The 19,656-nt window shown below is 36.1% G+C and overlaps 1 protein-coding gene across 35 annotated transcripts in view; it reads left to right on the top strand.

Moving 5' to 3' along the window:
• The window catches only part of Nrxn3 (neurexin 3), a 1,521,272-nt gene extending 1,517,467 nt beyond the window's left edge, over positions 1-3,805 (top strand). For 13 of the 35 annotated variants that reach the window (XM_074067424.1, XM_074067420.1, XM_074067422.1 and 10 more), the window contains one exon: positions 398-3,805. In XM_074067424.1, coding sequence (XP_073923525.1) covers positions 398-1,323 — 926 coding nt within the window. In that variant the 3' untranslated portion in view covers positions 1,324-3,805. The remainder of the gene's footprint in view (positions 1-397) is intronic. The other 22 variants (XM_074067437.1, XM_074067444.1, XM_074067443.1 and 19 more) reach the window with 4 other exon arrangements.
• The last annotated feature ends 15,851 nt before the right edge of the window (positions 3,806-19,656 follow it).

The following is a 19,656-nucleotide window of genomic DNA, read 5'->3' as shown; positions in this document are numbered from 1 at the left end:
AATACAAAATCCACAAATTAGGCATACAGTTTATGCATGTGAACCCATCCCCACCACATACAATTTTTTTAATATTTCTAAGAACCCAGTTGATTGAAATTTATCACCTCATAAGCAGATCCTGGAAACAACATATTTGAATTCTATCTAAATAATTACTTGAGAGTATCTTTAAAATCTAAGCCCCTAGTCTAAGGATTACAAATTTGTATGCCAGAGGCACATAATTGGGCTCTAAATGAGTATGAGGACACAACTAGAAAAGAGCCATATGGGGATCTAGGTTCTTTTATTATAATTTCAGAGGCATAACCTGTGGACTGCTTTCATGGAGAGGGACTATGACTTGTGTTTGCACCTGTACTAATTCTGTTTTTCTTTTTCTTTTCAATCCCAGGAGGTGAATTAGTTATCCCTCTTCTTGTAGAAGACCCTTTAGCTACCCCTGCTATTGCTACTCGTGTACCTTCCATTACACTCCCCCCTACCTTCCGCCCCCTCCTCACCATTATTGAGACCACCAAAGATTCCCTGTCCATGACCTCTGAGGCGGGGTTACCTTGCTTGTCGGACCAAGGCAGCGATGGTTGTGATGATGATGGCTTGGTGATATCTGGGTATGGCTCAGGGGAAACCTTTGACTCTAACCTGCCCCCTACTGATGATGAAGATTTTTACACCACCTTCTCCTTGGTAACAGATAAGAGTCTTTCCACTTCAATCTTCGAAGGTGGCTACAAAGCACATGCGCCCAAGTGGGAATTCAAGGACTTTAGACCTAACAAAGTCTCGGAAACTAGTAGGACTACTACCACATCTTTATCCCCTGAGCTGATCCGCTTCACAGCTTCCTCCTCGTCTGGGATGGTGCCCAAATTGCCAGCTGGCAAAATGAATAACCGTGATCTCAAACCCCAGCCTGATATAGTCTTGCTTGCGTTGCCCACTGCCTATGAGCTAGACAGCACCAAACTGAAGAGCCCACTAATTACTTCCCCCATGTTCCGTAATGTGCCCACAGCAAACCCCACGGAGCCGGGAATCAGACGGGTTCCGGGGGCCTCAGAGGTGATCCGGGAGTCGAGCAGTACAACAGGGATGGTCGTCGGCATTGTGGCTGCTGCCGCCCTCTGCATCTTGATCCTCCTGTACGCCATGTACAAGTACAGGAACAGGGACGAGGGGTCCTATCAAGTGGACGAGACGCGGAACTACATCAGCAACTCAGCCCAGAGCAACGGCACGCTCATGAAGGAGAAGCAGCCCAGCTCGAAGAGCGGCCACAAGAAACACAAGAACAAGGACAAAGAGTATTATGTGTAAAAATGCTAGCCCTGAGCACACGTGCTGAATTTAAACGCAGGATTATTTCTATATACACATATGAGTGCTTTGACAATGAGATTTAACAGATGTCAGACCTGTTCTAACTGTGAGACGGGGTATACCATGACTATGGTGGGGAAAACCATTTTTCAAAGGACACACACAGTGATGTATCTATCTGTAACGTTCAGCCCTGGCTGCCGTGTTCCAGCCATGGCTTGGAGACAGAAAGTTCCTTCTGCCCTGCTGTATTCATAAAGCACACCTAGCACCCTGGAGACTCTACCACGTTCATGGACTTGGATTTCCTTCTCTCCAGGACCTTTTGCAAAGGGTAGAAGACTTCATGGCTTACTTGTTCCATAACTCCAAGTGAGTCTCTAATGTTTGTGAAGCTTGACTGTAACAATGTTTTTTCGGTTTAATTATGTAAAAAACAAAATCAAAAAAAAAAAAAAAGAAAAGAAAAATGTTTAAAAAAACAAAACAAAACAAAAAAATCCCATAAACAAAACAAAAATCACCCTTAACTGGTTCTGGCCAGTGTGTGTAACATTTCAAGATCTGAGTGGAAAATGGCTTTTGGGTTTTTGTTTATTTATTTTTTTTTGACAATAACTGGACATAAGAAGAAGAGAAAAAAACTCATAAAACAAAAAGTATGAGAGACTATTGCCATATGAACTCAAAAGCTACCATGGTGTTCACTCTACATATCAGGTTGTGTTGTCTCTAGAATCTGTTGTTTGTTTCCTGTAAGATGCTTCGATGAACACATAGCAAAACCCATGTAATAGATGGTAATATTGATTTGCAAAGCTGGTCCCCCAGGATCTAATTCCAGAATTTACCACCTAAACCCTGAACAGATGGGTTTGGGGCTGGTTTTAATAGAGCTATTGGCTTTACTTAACAAGATCCTTCCTGTCCATTAACCCAAATTGTGCAAAAGGGCAAAGCCCCATAAATTAAAAAAAGAACCTTTCCTAGGGAAGGGAAGGGGGGGTGGGCTGGATCTGTAATTGATTGAAATGCATGCAAAGAAAAAAGAAAAAGACAATACTAGTCTGTTGAATAATCAAAACAGACAATAGGGGAATTGAACTTGTGATGGAACCAAAAAGGTCACACAAGCCAAACATGTCATGACAGAGTGCAGAATATATAGTTCTTTCCCCGCCCCCACATGATAATGGTTTTCATAGTGGTTTAATTTTGTAGCCTGACATGTATAACTATCCTTCCATTTGCTCACTTCTCCCTTCACCCATCTTTTTTAAAAACAAATAAATAAATGAATAAAGCTGCTGTGACACACAAAAAAGGAATTTAATAGTATAATATATATATAAATAAATATATATACAGATATATTTATCATGGTATGTTTGATGGGACGACTGACACAGAAATCTGTTAAAGTCTTGAAGTGGAATGAGAATGTTATTTTAAAAGAAAATAACAAAACAACAAAAAAGTAAACCTTAAAATGTGAAGAAAGTGTGAGTTTTAGTTTTGTCACAGTTAACTGTGTCAAAAAGAATTTTAAAAAATCTTCTCAGATTTTGTTTACATATTTTACTACATTTTTGCTGGTATAATTCCTAGCCACCTATGTACATACTGCTTAAAGAACTGTAATTTCCTTTCTATTTGTTTATTTCAGTTTGTTTGGTTTGTATTCCAGTTGTCCTTTTGTTTTCTTTTTGTAAAGAGGAAACAATGTACAAAAAAATAATAAACTGGTGTGTGGCTATAGCTATTCAAAAAGCAAGAGACAAAGCAAGACAAATATTCACAGAGAAATGAAGTGTATCCTCTGGAGGGTCAGATATACACAATTTCTTTTGTACAGATGAAAAACAATCAGCTGTTTAGATTTAGAATCTACTCTTGCTGATCTTTGTAAGTTGCATGAATATTTGACTTTGAAAAAAATATCTTAAAGACATGGGGCAAAAAAGCGCAATCTAAACAATGGTAGCCTTTACTGACGTGTATGGAAAGAGATGTTCCTCCTTATCTGATATTTCAATGTGTTAAGAGTTTTTGATTTTTTTTGTTGTCACTGAAAAAGACAGGACTATTAAAAGATATCAAAGCACGATTTTAGATAACTTACATGGCCCAGCCTATATGAAGTTGATTATATCTCGATGTCTGTAAAAGATTGCTGTTCTTGAAGTCTTGAGGTCTTGTGAACTGATTTCCTGCTTTCTTTCTTTACATTTTTTTCATTTGAGAAAAATACATTTGTTATATTCCTTTTAGTGTAAGTTTCTATTTGGACAATTTTCTGGGAACATGTGCATTCTGTATGTGAGCTTTTATCATACTCCTGTTGTTTTATTAGCAGACCCTAAAGGAATTTATTTTATGATGTTGTGATGTTACTGCTTTTTCTTTTTCCTTTTCTCTTTTATTTCATATTTGCATTTTCGTTCAAGGATATGCTTAGCAATAAAATGTTCTTCCCAAACCTTGTGTGATGATGCAATCTTATTTTCTTAACATTTGGAAAAAGATCTCGCACTACTGCTAAATTTGTCATCCTATTAACATCCAAGTAAGTTTAGACCACACTTATATGATACAAAGTGTTCTAACCAATTACTAATTACTTACACAAACTTATCAAAAGTGACATATTTATGTGGTTGATGAGTGTTCAATGATAATTGAGACAATCTTGTTTAGTTTGCTATGATAAAGTAACTAGGAGGAAAAGCAGTATGCTGAAAAGGTAAGATGGCAGAAGAAAGCATTGTATTAGAAATAAGAGTATTGGAGTCTATATTTTTTGAAGTCTTTGATACCTTCAAGTGTTTTCTGTAGGTCAATAGACTTTGGAAAGTATTCTAAAAACATGTGCATATAGAACATTAAGCATAAAAGGATTTAGCTACCTTTTTCCCCAAACCTTCTGCCATATTGAAATATAAAAAAAACCTGAATTCTAAAACAAAACAAATGTGTCTTTCTAGAGTTTCTGATTACAAAATTCCTCAGACACTCATTACCACTTTTACTTTTCTCATATTTCTAATCCCTAAGAACTTCCTTTACCAACTGGACAATCATTGTGATACCCTATGCTTTGCCATGATCCAGAAATCAAGTTTAATTCTAAATAGCTGTTCCCTATCCAGATGTTGGTTATCAGATTTCAAAAAATGAGAATTAAAAAAAATGTAATTGACCCTGTGCATTCAGATTTTATTAGTGCAATGGCTATGTTATTAACTATCTTGGGGATTTAAAAAGAAAAGCAGATTCAGTGATGTCAAATTATGAAAAGTTCTTTTTATTGTTTATGACTCAGTTTGCTGAAAGAATCATTTATCAGTGTCCATGATATGCCAGGTATTACATTGTTTTGATCTATATAGTCTATTTAATTCCTCTGTGGTAGATGGAATTTTCTTCATTTAAAAAAAAGGTTAACAAAGATCCAAATAGCTTAAGGACAAGTTGGCTAATTCATTCCTAATCACATTAAAAATAAGACTTTCCCGATGTGGAAGTCAGTGGGATGTCATAGATAAGGTATGAGGTCAAATGGAATTGAGATGGTGTCCCAGCTGGACTCCTAACTACGTGTGGATATATTTCAGTCTCTGAAATTTGGTATTCTCTTCTGAAAAAAAATCATTAAAAGCATTACAACTAAATGACTTAGCCTTGCAAGGTAGTTTCTGGAGGAAGGGAGATTAAAATAATATATAAATATATATATAAAATGTCTTTAACTGTGTTTGACTCAGAGAGGACTCTGAACAATGTTAGTTGCTTTTGTTTTTGTTTGTTAGCTTGTTTTACTTTGAGTCCTATGCTATTCCTTATATAAAAGTTTCCTTCTAGAATTAGAAATTCTACATTAAATTTTGTCCTAAAAACAGTTTAATTTAGTAGTTATCAAACAATGTAGCCAAGTCATGCCCAGGGTTTCCTGGCTATAATTGACTATCATAAATACAAGTAGTAAACATATAGTATTGATATTTAGTGGCATAAGTCTGTTTGATGATACATTTTAAACTAGTGAATAGAAGTTGGGGGGTAAATCAGGTGAGGGCAGTCTTGAGAAAATGTTAATCTTTTCAGAGAAGTTTCCATGTGATAGATAACGCATAGATTCTATCAAGACTGATGTTAAGCATCATTAGCTTAACTACACTGGCCAAAGCACATTAACAGTAAAGCTAGCATCTTCTGTGACACTGTAAAGATATCTCCCATCTCTTGCACTGTTATAGGATTAGATAAACTAATGTGGATTTAAGTGATGAGCACCATGCCTGACCCATAGCCCTGAAACAATGGTGGCTAACACTATCTTTTTAGTCATCTGCTATTATGTTAGGGCATAAATATCCAATTTTCTTCTAAAAATCCAGGAAAGATATGTTGGAAATTTACAGACCGTTTTGCTGGGTCACCAATTATAAAATCATAACATTTTATTCCCCTGTAATTGAAATCACATCTATTTATTGACTCTGAGTCTTCCACCAGAAATGTACAGAGTCCTATAAAACCCTTTACTTCAACCAACTTTTTAGGATCAAGGCCCATAAGAAAGGCTCAAATAGCAGTCTGTCCCATGCCTCAAAGGGCAGTATTCTATCCCTACCAAATTATAGGACTATCATTGCCTTAGAGACCCCTTCAAATTCTATATTCTTTCTTCCTGTAAGCTTTCTAAATCTCACTATGTGGTATATAAGTCATGAGCCCTTTCAAAATTCACTCTTAATAATCCAACAACATTCTCTGAACATTTATGGTCCAGTGTTACTTTGTTTCAATGAAGACAGAAAATGGCTATTAGGAGCTTACACATTTTTTGTCTCTTATATAGATCCATACAGGACTAGAACACTTAACTCATATTTAAGTTAGAGTTTGGTCTTTCTCCAAAAATATCCAAACCCTGTATTTGTCCCAATAGAGTTGAAGTCTTCATTATGCTGGGAATTAGTTTAATAATTAATGTACTTATTTAACCTTTACTAAATGATACTATAACTTAAATTGAGAGCCTTAAAGAGCTCATAATCTAGTGTATACAAATAATCACTCTAGAATAAATAAAAGAAGGTTGTCAAAAAAGTAAAAGCTAAGTTCTTTGAGTTGCCAAAAGAAATTACTTAAGGGATAGCTTAAAAGAGAAGGTAACATGTCAAGAAAGCCTTGAAGAATTGATAGGCAGAGATAAGGGTTTTATGCCGGTCCAAGAAAAACAATGACATAGAATCAAAATCCTAATTGGGATGAGTCACAGATTGTAAAAAATGCATTGATAGAACATATGGCCAGGAAGTTTTTTTTAGGATCTTATCCATGAAAGGGAAGAGAGGAATGGAAGAATGTCTTGAGAAATTCTCAATGTGTTTTATTATTGACTGCAGAGTGTTTGAGCATGTTTGAAGATAACACTTCATCTACACTCAGTGGAAGTTCTAGGTAGAAGTACTATTTTGAAGAAAAAGGGGTTAAGTTGATAAAGAAACAAGAAGAAAATAGGACAAGAAACTGGCGTATTGATATTGAGGTAACGGAAGTTGAGAAAGAAGTAGTAAGAGAGTCTCAAAGTTCTAAATAAATTGAGAGGTAAGGTCACCTAGAAGTGGGGTCATGAACACATGGCAGAAGTCTGTCAACAACACTGAAGAAGACAGCTAATGAAAGGAACTCAAGTATCAGAAAGGGGCACACTGGCATTATCTGGCGTTAGTAGTGAAACTTTATATTTTTGTTACATTTTCTTTTATTGTGAAATAATGAGAGTAGATATTTTTATGATTGCACCTCTTACAAAGAAAACAGACTCAAAGAACCTAAATAAATTTTCCAAGATGATACAGTTCATAAGTAGCAGAGTCTTATAAGTCTTAAAAGCCTGTGGCTTTTAATTTAGGCCCCTTTCTATACATAATGCTGTCTCTAGATAATCAAGTCATTTTGTACTTTCTCCATAAGCATCTCCATTAGAACTAAAGAGCAGAATGACAGGATGTCGTATTCATCATTTTAGGTTGCCATAAAAAAGCATCACATTCTGGGTGGTTTTAATCAACATAAATTTCTAAGAGTTCTGGAGGCTGGAAGTTCTAGACTTGGTGTCTGGTGTTGGGAATTGGTAAAGTGAAAAATTGACAATGGAGTCAAAAAACTAGAAGCAACTCTAGTATTGTTGAAGTGGTTACATGGGCTACATGGAAGAATGGATAAATCCGACAGACTAAAACACAGAGCAGGACAGGATCACATGAGTAGAGGCCAGGACTGGGGACCAGTGTTGGTGTTGTATATGTGTGAGAGCATATAAATTAGGCAAAATCAAGAGAACTCATTCAGATCTTAGTGCTATATTAAATGAATGGTGTGAGTTTTAAGAGGCCTCAGATTTTTTGAGTGGTTAGAGACAAGGGTTCTAAAATCGGAATTCTGTGACATGCATCTGATGCTGTAACTTTAAATAATTTACCTAGCCCACTTAAGACTCAGCTTTAACCTCTACAATTTTACTTATCTTGCAGGTCTGTTGGGAGAGAAAAAATATAATCATGCAATAAAAGGCTTATCATATGCCTGGCACAAAATAAATCTTAATAAATGCTGAGCATTGTGAAATTTGGCATTGTTACATGACTTGGAAAGAACCAGAATCAACTACTACAGTCATGTTTAGCCAGCACCAAAAAGTGCAATAAAAATAGAGAAGTTACATAATCACAATAAGTATTTGTCTTACATTTGCCATGAAGATATAAATTTCAGTTATCCTGTGTTTGCAACATTTTCCTTTAATTGCCATTAGTTGTCTGTTTCTAGCCTCCAGTTTGGATGAGGCCCAGGGAAGCCTGACATCCTAAGATTTCCATTCCCTTCCAGCTCTCACCTGTCCTATGGCAACTGGTCAGCTAAACAGGAAGAAGGCAAGATGCCTTCAGGCAATCCTGTACTACTTTGTCAATATTTATCATTTTGCTTTTTTTTAGCATATATTAATATTGCAGGGGCTTCCTTGTGATAATTCTATCGATGTGTATAGTTACTTTGAACAAGTTCACCCCCTCTATTTTTACTGTGAACATTTTCAAATAGTTCCCAAAGTAAAGACAATAGAACAAGCCCCCATTCATCCATTATTTAGTTTCAGAATTTATTAATATTTTTGATGACCTTGTTTTAGCTATATCTATCACTCAATAAAAGATTTTGTTAACACCATACAATTTAAAAAAAAAGAGCATTTAGAGACTAATCATTGGGTGTCTGGACCTTGGTCTTGTTCATTGTGTTTCAGGGAAACTAAAGTGGACATTGTTTTTGATGGACAATTCATGGCATGGTTCCATTCCTTTATTCAATGATAACATAAAAGAGGAGATTAACTGCTAAGTAGACTCTTCATCTTTTAATGAGATTGCCTGAAAAGTGAAAGGATTTTTTCAGCTTGTCCGTATTTCAATTTAACTGTGCTCAATCACCTTTTGAAATGAATAAAAAAGAAGTCCATAGATTATATGTAGCAGCTGTCTCTTTTGTAAAATGTGTAAAATGTGACATTGTGGAACAGATTCTGTGAACTCCTTCAAGGGAGTGGGTAAGAAGAAATACTACTAATTTTCATGTGTGAAAGCCAGGAAATATTCTTTTCCTTCTACACATGTGATCACATCCTACTGGAGTTACTGCACACAATATCTATACTCACACTGAATATGCATGAATCTACATATGAGATACTCATTAAGCATAATTTCAAGTTATTATTTTATTATTATTCCACTGTCTGTTGACAATGGTGATTTTTATTTTGCTCTCGCCTCCTATTTTTGGCCCAGAGTATTCATAAGAGTCTCATGAGAGGGAGAGAGTCAAAGACAAAGAAAACATTACATATTGACTATTCTTTATCACAATTAAAATACTGGGAAAGATGAATAAGTTGAACCACAGCAATCTTTTGATATGTGGTTCTATGGAGCAGAATAAAATGTATAATTATTCATTTCAACAAGTTAACAAGTTCTTAGTAGTTTTCCCCATTTTATGTTATGTTATTTTATTTTATGAAACATAGCAGAGCATAGTTAATGGAAAAATATTGTCTTAAGTTTGAGGAAAGAAGAATAGGTAGAGCAAAATATAGGGTCAGAAGATAGACAAAATTCAGTGTCATTAAAACTTCTTTGGAATTACAGTGTGGCTTTCAATGTTCAAACACCATCCAGGAAAATATGCCTTTTTGTATGGATGGATTCATATTGATATCAGACTTGAAATGAGAGATAAAGATTGTTCATCCTCCTCATCCAAACAAGAATAAGGGAAAGGTGGGGAAGGGGAGAAGAGCAGATACAGAAGCTGTCCCAAGTAGTTTTGCAAGCTCCTAAGTAGTTTGCAATTTCTTAGAAGATAGATCCAGAACTATTAAAGCATTTAAAATAATAAATAATAATGAGATTCTCTCCTCTTCTCTTTCCTTTTGACCTAGACGCTTCATGAGAGGGAGTCAAAGACAAAGAATGTTATATATTGACTATATGTAGCTCTCTTCCACTCTCTTTCTCCCTCTTTTCTCTTTCTCCTCCCACCTCCCTCTTTTATTCCCTCTGCCTCTTTTTGTCTCTATTCCAGAAGTAGAAGAGTGTGTATTACATACACACTCCCTGGATGTCTTTTACAAAACCAAACCAAAAAGCATTGAGCAGAGGATTCGAAAATGCTTTAGCCGTTGTACTGGTCTTTTGTGCTAGGTTCTCTGTATCTTTTTCTTTTTCTTCTTTGAAATCTTCTTAAATCTTATTTAAGCACTGATATTATAAGTACCATTTTCCTAAAATATATTTTTAGGAACCTAAGTCACATGTCTGCTTAAATAGGCAGGCCTTCCTTGACTTCCTCACATGATAATCTAGATATGCTCCAGATGAATCACTCTTTTAACTAGATAGGGTGAGATATGTAGCAATAGCTGGCAAGTGTGTTATTAAAAGCACCAGGTACAAGTGAGTCATTGGACTCTGAAAAAGAAAAAAGAAGAGAAAATGGAAATTTGACCACTCCTCATCTATGGTTAATGCTGAAAGTTGTTTTTTGTGCTTTTGGTTTTTTTTTCAGTTCAAGGATTTTAGAGGCCAACCATAAGTTGACATGTGACTTTGAGATTTCCATCATATAAATCAGTTGAAATGGGACTATCATTACCATCACACCCACACTAAGCCTTCTGCATGCACAAAGGAAGAGAAAGGTTTCAAAACTGAAGCTGGTCAAACAATGTTCAGATGAAACTGGATCCTAAGGGCCTCGGTTAACAAGACTTCCAGTTTTCTTGCCGGTGGGCATCAGGTGTTGTTGACTGGTGGGCAGGAGGTAAATGACAAACAAAAGGGACTATTTCCCCTTCTACAACCTCAACGATGTTTGGATTTTCAATTTATTTTTTAAAAGCAGATACACAATAAACATCGGAATGTGAGTTTTATGCTAAATACATTTTGGTTTCAGAGCAGTTATCTCATGCTGCCAGAATAGCCCTAAGGATTAAGATGGTTTATTGGGATCAAATGCCTAGGAGCTTTGTTATAATGCAGACTGTGTACTCTTTCCCATTAAAATGACGATGACACTTTGGCTCTCTCCCATCTCCTCTCTTTTCTCCTTCATAACCAGTATTCTATTATTTTACTTTCCTCCTTTCGGAGGAAGCTACTTAGAATTTTAAACTTTATGAAAATTGAATCCTTGGAAGTTTTCTGACTTTATGGTTGCCAGGGTGTGGCAATGACATAAATGTCACTCATTGAGATTTTTGGAATGCTGAGTTCATGATTAACAACCCAGGTGTATGGAAAAGCATTTTTAGAGACATCACTTATGACTAGGGAGATAGATGCACACCTGGAATCACTTATCTTAAAGGATCACAATGGCCTGACAATAATTATCTATAATATCAAACCAAGTAGAAGAAAAAATGATTTTCTGCCAAGTATATGATTTACCTGAATAAAAGGGGGGATAAATTCTATGTAAAACATTTAATAAGGCAGATAAGTTTCTACACAATATATCAGCTTTCAGGAAAACAGATATAAGGTGGAAATTACAATCACTTAAACAAGAAAGCTAAGAAGCAGGAAATAATTCTGGAGGTCTAGCTAATGTATCCACATTTATAAGACAGCCAATCACTGAGCTCATTAGGCTGGGTAGAATGGTTTTATGAAAATTGTGGTAGGTCAAGCAAGTGTTTGCTGTATCCAGATAGACTCTTTGTTGAATCCTTGTGACTGTTACAGCATCTGGCACAACTGAGTGCTCAGTAAACTTTAGAGGAAGGAACACCTAAATATAGCTGACCTGCTGCTCACAGAGTATACAAACACATCTCTGTCATTTTCCATTTTTTTCTGATACTATCTTTGAGAACTCTGGACCAGTCATTGTCACACTTTACCATTTATCAACCACCTGGTCAGCTCTTGACAACATGGTTTCTGGGCCCTGTCACTAGGGTTTCTGATGCACTGTCTTAAGTCTTAGAATTTGCATTTGTAATATGTAAAGGCAATTCTGTGCAGCTGGTCTAAGGACCACATTTTAAGAACCACTCTAAACTATAGGTCATGAAAGAAATTATTATAATTCAGTGCAAAAAGGTAAAAATGCTTTGAGATCAGCACTTTCTGTCCTCCTGCCACAGTTGAAAGAACTCAGGCTTACAGAGTCTAAGTAACTTTCCCATGAGCATATCTCCAGTAAGTTACAGAATCACAATTTGGTCATTTCCTGGTACTGAAGAACTTCAAAATGTGTCAATCTGGTTGCCAACATAGGCCATGGTAGCAGAACTAGTATTAACAGCAACAGTAACAATGCTGAGTGCTATATTGATATTGATTATACTCCTGAAAAGCACTGTGACATGGGCTTTGTGATTTTCATTTTCTGTTTGAGAAAACTCAGAGGAGTTAAGTAATCTGTCTGCGACTGAATAATTACAAGATAAAAACTAAGAGCTGTGGATTCCAAAGCCTACAGTGTTTACACTACACTGTCAATACCTAATATCAAGTAACATCCTTCCTAGATCTTTTGTAGCCAATGCACATTTTAAAGAAAACTGTTACTATCAGGATCTACAAAGTGAAATGTGTTAACTCCCCACTGATGACAGAAGAACGATCAGCTGTTATCAAACTTTTATGTCCATATGCAATAGGTTGACTGGGTCCAAAAATATGATGTTTTTATAATTTATTTTTATCAACATAATATATACATATAGCTTAACAGAACCAATAAAGCAGCTGCTCCCACTTTTTCTCCCCTTAACCCTCATTCTACTTGCCAGAGGCAGACACATTCTCAACTTAGCTCTTTCTTATAGTAATTACTTCCCCCTTTCTAAGTAAAACACACATCTATCTTTTGAATTTCCAATTTGAAATATTATTAACCAATGTCCTAATGTGAAGCATTATGATTTTTGTCACTCTACTTGGCCTTTTCTCTAACTCTTCCAATATTGTTATATTATACATTATAATTAAATATTGTTTGGTACATTCATGATGATGACTGTATAAATAATATTCTTTGTTGAGGAAAGTAGTATGCTATGATTACTTTTGCTTTCTACATAACTTTTCATGTAATACATAGTTTTTCCTAGAATTGATTTAAAAAAAAAACACTTTTATTTTCTTGAATTAATTTGGACTTATGACTCAATCTTCTCACTTCCATTAATGACTTTGATAATAGCCTCTCAAGATGGGCTTTTCCATGACCAAATCTGTCAGATGATCTAGTAGTTTTCTTATGTTAATCCTGGAGACACAGCTGTCCGAGTTCTGTACTCCAACTTGAACTAATTGGTTTCATCCACCTTTACAGTTCTCATTCTTTGTCACCAATTTCGTATTGTGTTCACCCTCCTGTGTGATGGATTTCCAATTTTTTCCATTCATATCTTTCTCTTATAATTTTTTCCCTTGTTGCATAAAGTATACTTTGTAGCAGCTTTTTGTAAAAGTATGGATAATATGTAATTCTTTATATTTTTGCATACCTGATAAAATCTCCATTCAAATTGTTGATAGTTTTGAGTTCTGAACTCTAAGTAAAAGAGCCTTTTTTAAAAAAAATTAATTGTATTCTTTTTGGTTTTCCAGCTTCTAACATTGCTATCAAGTGGATCCAAGCCATTGGTTCTCTGTCTTCTGTAGGTGACCTGGTTTTGTCTGAAATGTCACAACAACATTCTTTGGTGGCTATTGCTGGATTATATACTCTGTTACCTTTAAGGTCTTCTCAGAGAACAGAATAGAGATTTCATTCTCCAGAATTTATCAAAGAATTCCCTTCCCCCTCTCTCTTTGACTGTGTTCATACAATGCAGGAGAAAGAGAGAGGGAGGGAGAGAAGGAGGAAAAGAGAGAGAGAGAGTGAGAAAGGGAAAAAGAGAGACAGAGAAAGAGAGAGAGAGAGAGAGAGAGAGAGACTAGTCCCATACAGGACTGAAATAATTTGTAGAGTACAAAAGCAAATTGCTTCTCCATGCGAATATCTATTCTGCATTTCCAAATACCATTAAAGTTCTAGATAAATATATTCATGAAGTCAGGAAATACATTCTTAATTGGAGTTATTATTAACTGTAACTGACCCAACTTTGCTCATCTGAAGTATGAGTCTCAATTGCTGGAAATATGTGTCAAAATTCATGATAACTCTCCATCTTATGCCACCATGGAAAATCCACAAATTCAAGAATAAGTAAACCCACTTATACCTATATGGGCTACACTACTAGAAAAGGTAGGATAGCTACTTTCAACACCTGAAAAGTTTCCTGTCTGACGGAAACATTCAGTTATAACCATAGCAATAAAGACAGAAATTCTGGGAAATAAATTGTTTCCAGAACAAAATTAGTTGTTATGTCAATATGAAACAGATCAAAAGTAGTAATTATATCAATATTTTGACAAAGACAGAATGACTGATTTTCAAGAAAGTTTTCCAGAGAAATGGCCAAAGAATTCCAAGTTGGTATATTAGTCACCTTCTTAATTTTAGATCATAGGGGGAAAGAATTAACAGAACAATGATTGTGTGGTGGGATATCTTTTAAATAAGTATGAAATGGAAAGGACACTTGTCTGTATGCTGAGTAGGTTCTACTTAATTCTTAGGCATTTCCAGGGATTAAGAATTTTTTATGAAAAAATAAAACATTTGAATAAAATTATAGTACATAGCTTAATGTATTTTCTTGTTATTTTCACAAATAATGGTCTAGCATGTGTTTTCTTCTTTTCATTACTGAGAATATTACTTCATAGAAATAGGATATTATTTTCTCTCAAATTTTTTATCTTTTCTCATTTTTACATCTAATTTACTTTTTTTTTTTCTTCTAGGAACTAAAGCTGACTAACATGCAGATTCTATTGAGGGAAAAGGAAAAAAAGCAAAACAAAACAAAACAGGAGAGGTGTCAGTAAGGAGCTTGAATTTTCGGATAGTGGAGACTCATGAGATCAGCCTGTTTTTCAAGGAGGGGGTAAGGTATTGTACTCTGTACTTCTAATGAGACAGGATGCCAGGCATAGGACCACAGCCATAGTCCATATTACAGGACTATTCTTTTTTCTTTTTTTAATTTGGCTGTACTGGAGATTGAACTCAGGGCCTCACACTTGCTAAGCAGGTGCTCTGCCACTTTTGCCATGCCCCACAGCCTTCAATGGTTTAGTTATTTTTCAGATAGGGTCTTACATTTTTGTCTGGTACTGGCTTCAAACAGCCATCTTCCTACTTCCACCTCCAGAGTACTTTGTGTTATAGGTGTGCACCACTTATACCTGGGTTGTTTTTTGAAATAGGGTCTCACTGATTTTTTTTTGCCTAGGCTGGCCTCAAACCAAAACCCTTCTATGTCCTACAGAGCCAGCAATCATTAAACCTAGCCACAAAATATTTTGAAAATATTATTTTCAAAATAATATTTGTATAACGCCCATTAGAATTTCAGCATTGCTCATTATTTTAGCTCAATTCAGTCTACTTTTTGGATTGAAAACTAATGGTTCTAGATTCCTAAATTTTCCTGAGGTCTGAGATTCTATTTGTGTTTGCTTTTCTCTTTTTTTGACTGGTTTCAGTTTTCATCCTGAAATATCCTTATAGGTACATAAGTTTTGCTTTGCTGAATTTTCTCTTTTCTTTGCCATTTGCCTTCTCCAACCCAGCTTCTTTAAGATACTAATATGACTGGATGCATGGCTCAAGTGATAAAGTGCCTACTTTGCAAGTGTGAAACCCTGAGTTCAAACCCTAGTCCCACAAAAAAAAAAAAAAAAAAAGAAGAAGAAGAAATAAAATGCTGTGAAAAAGTAAAGTTTTGCACAGGAGGGCCTCCTTGCCTTCAAGAGGCAATGACTAATTTTGTCACTTGTTCACTAGGCTCCAATCCTAATTTAGGGCAATTCGTTCTATGATTTCCCTGACTGGGTGATAACAATGAAAGACTGAGTGACAATCTGTTCCCTCCACACTCCCTTATGAAGTAGTGGCATCTAAATGCAATATAATTACCACTTAAAAAAAAAAAGCTCTTTTTCTTTTTCTTTTTTTTTTTTTTTAACACAATCAGTTGAAAGTAAAAACTGGTCAAAACATGCATTCTACTTTGGCTAAAAACATTGGCTTCAGTCTTGCTAGTGTAAGTAGGCTGTGACAAAAAGTGATAGTATTATCACTTAAAGAATATAATTGATAGTTAGAGAAATGTAACATGATTTCTACATAAACACTGACAATATGCATTAGATGCAAGAAGATTTCTTACAGAAGGAGATCATTGCATATGAAGTTAGGGACTCAAGGATCAATTGTACTTTTAATTACTCAGCATATCAGGAGCCTGATCTCAATAATCTAAGCCATATAGGAAAAGTCTTGATTCTATGGTGAAAATGATCTCAGTAGTTGGAATAATTAAAAATCACAGATAATCCCCAACCCTCGTGGCAATAATTCATTAAAATTTTATCCCTTACAGAACTGGTTTTATAAGAGCTACAAATCACTACAAACTGTCTGGTTTATGTCTCCTCTCCTTTGATTATCCTATTGCAATCTCTGGAAAAGGCCATGCAAAGCAGTGAAATAGCAGAGTCAGGAAAGAAAAGGAGAGGGACAGAGCCTCAAACCTCCCAGTGAATTCAATGCAATGTGCTGGAAATCAGTGGTGAGCCTGAGCTGGAGAACTGTTGAAAGTAGAATTGTTATCATTCTGTTTAAATAGCAAGGTCAGGTGAGCTACGAAAAAAGGTGTGTGTACACCCAGTTCTAGCCCCAAACTGAATAAGAATGGTTTCTAGTGTGGCAACCATGTAGAGGGAATATGTTTTAGACTTTTGTTTCTAATATTTTCTTACCCCTTTATTAGCCTCAGTAATACCACCATACAAGACTCTGGGCCTAGGCATGTAGCTCAGTGTTAGAACTCTTGCCTAGCATGCACAAGGTACTGGATTCAATCCCCATAATATATATTTTCATCTTACTCAAATTTGGCAGTCGTTTCATCAGAATGTTGCATTTGCCATCATGGATAAATAAAATCCTACTTTTGAAGGCCAAAGTAGCACAGTGACTTACAGACAACTGACTTAGGAGGTGGTTTTCCTCTTTCAGTGGCATCGTTCTCTTTTGTTTTGTAGGAGAGTCAGGTGTGGATGACAAACATGGAATATTAAGGGAAGAAGGGGTCTAGACCCAACTTAGGGCAATATTCAACCAAACTGAGCAATCAGAAAACAACAAATACAACATACTCAGAGTTGCTACATTCTGAAATAATGCAAAATTTCTTCCTTCCTTCCTTCCTTGCACTTCATAAATCCTACTCAAGATACTGTTCCTGCACCAAAGACATTGCCACAGGAGAGAAGCCAGTACTACAGAACTTGATGACAATAACCTAGTTCCTCAGAAGATGGCAAAGATTCTCTTCACAAAGGGTCATCTGGTCAGGACACTGGTTAAGGGGCAGTTTATATACAAAACTAGTTGTGATCACAAACTAGTTGGCTTCTTCTTACATGTGGAAGTTTACAGTTAAATGACATTCCTCTGATCTTAATTGCCTATCAGGAGATGATTTTCAGGTCTGATATCTTGTCTCGATCCTCAGCTTCAATACCTGTGGAAAGAAAGAAAATGGGAAGTGATGAGAACATAAATGGAGGCAGGAGCCAGGGCATAAATATTCTTGTGAGTTTTGTATTTGCAGTATAAAATCCCAGGTCCTATAATAAAAAGTATTTAGTGCAATTTTACCTTAACCAATCCATTTTTTTTTTAGTGATGGTAAAGTGTATTAGGAAAGGAATACACTTTCAATAGAGCGAAAGCAAGTCATTTCTAGAATAAGAACAGAAACAACCCAACCCATTTTTAATTTTGAGTCCATGATAAAGATTATCTAGCTGCTTATCAAATCTGTTTCCTGTTCCTCCCAGACATGGAACTACCCAATGGTTTTCAGTCTTCCATGCCATTGCACGTGTCTGAGTTCTGACCCAGGGAGTAAGAGAAGAAAGCCTACTTCCTCTTGACCTGGCCCACACAACCTCTATGCAGTCCTCCACATGAGTCTTCCACAGTCAGACAGCTGGGTATTGATGCTCAAGGAGACCTTGTACGCCACCAGCTCTCCCCGCCACCCAGCACACATACACCATCACATTGAATGGATACCATAAAGAATATGTTTCTCCTATGATATGCCTTTGAGATTTGGTGCTACTTATCACACAGTGATTCTCAAAATAGGGTTCCAGGTGTAACAGCAGCATCTGGGAACTTGTAAGAAATGCAGATTCCTGACTTCTTCCAACCCCAGCACTACTGAGTTAGAAATCCTGGAGGTGGGGTCAACAGTGTGAGGTTTAACATGTGCCCCAGGTGACACCTCTATGGGGTTAAAGTTTGAGATCATTCCACTACATTATTTCACATTACCTTAACCCACAAAAGTGCAGTTACAACAAAAGTAAAGTTCAGGAAAGCTGAACCCAATTCAGGGTGTTCTTGGTTAATTCAGCCCATGTTTAGTGCCAAGGCAAAGGATGGGATCCATATGAATCTCAGTTATCTTATTCAAATATGGTTTTTTTTGGTACTGGAGATTGAACTCAGGGCCTGTGTTCCACCACTTGAATGATGCTCTCAGTCTTTTGTTTTTAGTTTAGTTTTTAGTTTGTTTTGTTTTGTTTTGTTTTTTCAGATAAGGTCTCATGCAAACTTTGCCTGGGTTGGCCTCCAACTGTGATCTTCCTCTCTCTACCTCCTAAATAGTTGGGATTATAGGTATGTGCCACCATGCCTAGCTCTACTTATGCAAACCTAAATGCCTAGTAAGGTTGGACCTCCAGCTATTTTGCATCTTCAGGAAGAAGTCGTCTCTGCTATTCTCAAGCTATGCTGAGGATGTTTTTGTGTCCCCAGGCTCTCCCTGGGGCATTGGGAACAGGTGTTCTATACGCTAAGATCCCCCTCCCAAACCTCTCTCAGTTGTACTCTCTTCCTGTAGCCAGACTCACCTAGTAGAGAGAAAAGCAGTACCAAGTCATAGGGATAAAAACACAGTATCAATACCTGGCTACTTTTTAAATTATTTCAGTAAATCCCCCTTCTCCAGCCTGCTATGAAGCAATGGTAACTGGATCTCAAATGTGATGTTTTCATGTATCTTGCTAATTCTAATATTTATAGCATAAAATCTCTGTCTTGGTTATAGTGTGGTCAAAAGAACCTGAAAGGAAAAAAAAGTGAAAAAGACAAGCAGCAAACTGGAAGAAGATACTAGCAACATATATGACTACAAAGAATTATGATGAGTTATAGATATAAATACATATATAATGTATATATGTACATATATATATATATACATACACATACTATCTATGTATAAGTAGATGGTAGGTTGGTGGTAGATGTATTACTAACCAATAGTAAGATGCCAATAGAAAAAAAGGAAGGAAAAAGACCTGCCACATAGAGGGAAGTCAACACATTTAGCTAATAAATGTATTCAGAGACTTTAGTGCTTTAGAGAAGCAAATCAAGACCCATGTTATATGATTTAACTTCACTTAATTGTTTAAAATAGTTGGGCAATACAAGAGAAGAATCAACAGGATTTCTTACACAGGATCACTGACAGGTAAGTTAATACAACCACGGTTAATAAAATCTGGCAATCATGAACCACAGTTGAATATCTAATAGGGT

This window comes from Castor canadensis, chromosome 3 (genome assembly GCF_047511655.1).
Source record: "Castor canadensis chromosome 3, mCasCan1.hap1v2, whole genome shotgun sequence".
Lineage (NCBI taxonomy): Eukaryota > Metazoa > Chordata > Mammalia > Rodentia > Castoridae > Castor > Castor canadensis.
Note: the sequence above shows the minus strand (reverse complement) of the source record. Positions and strands in the feature narration are given on the sequence as shown.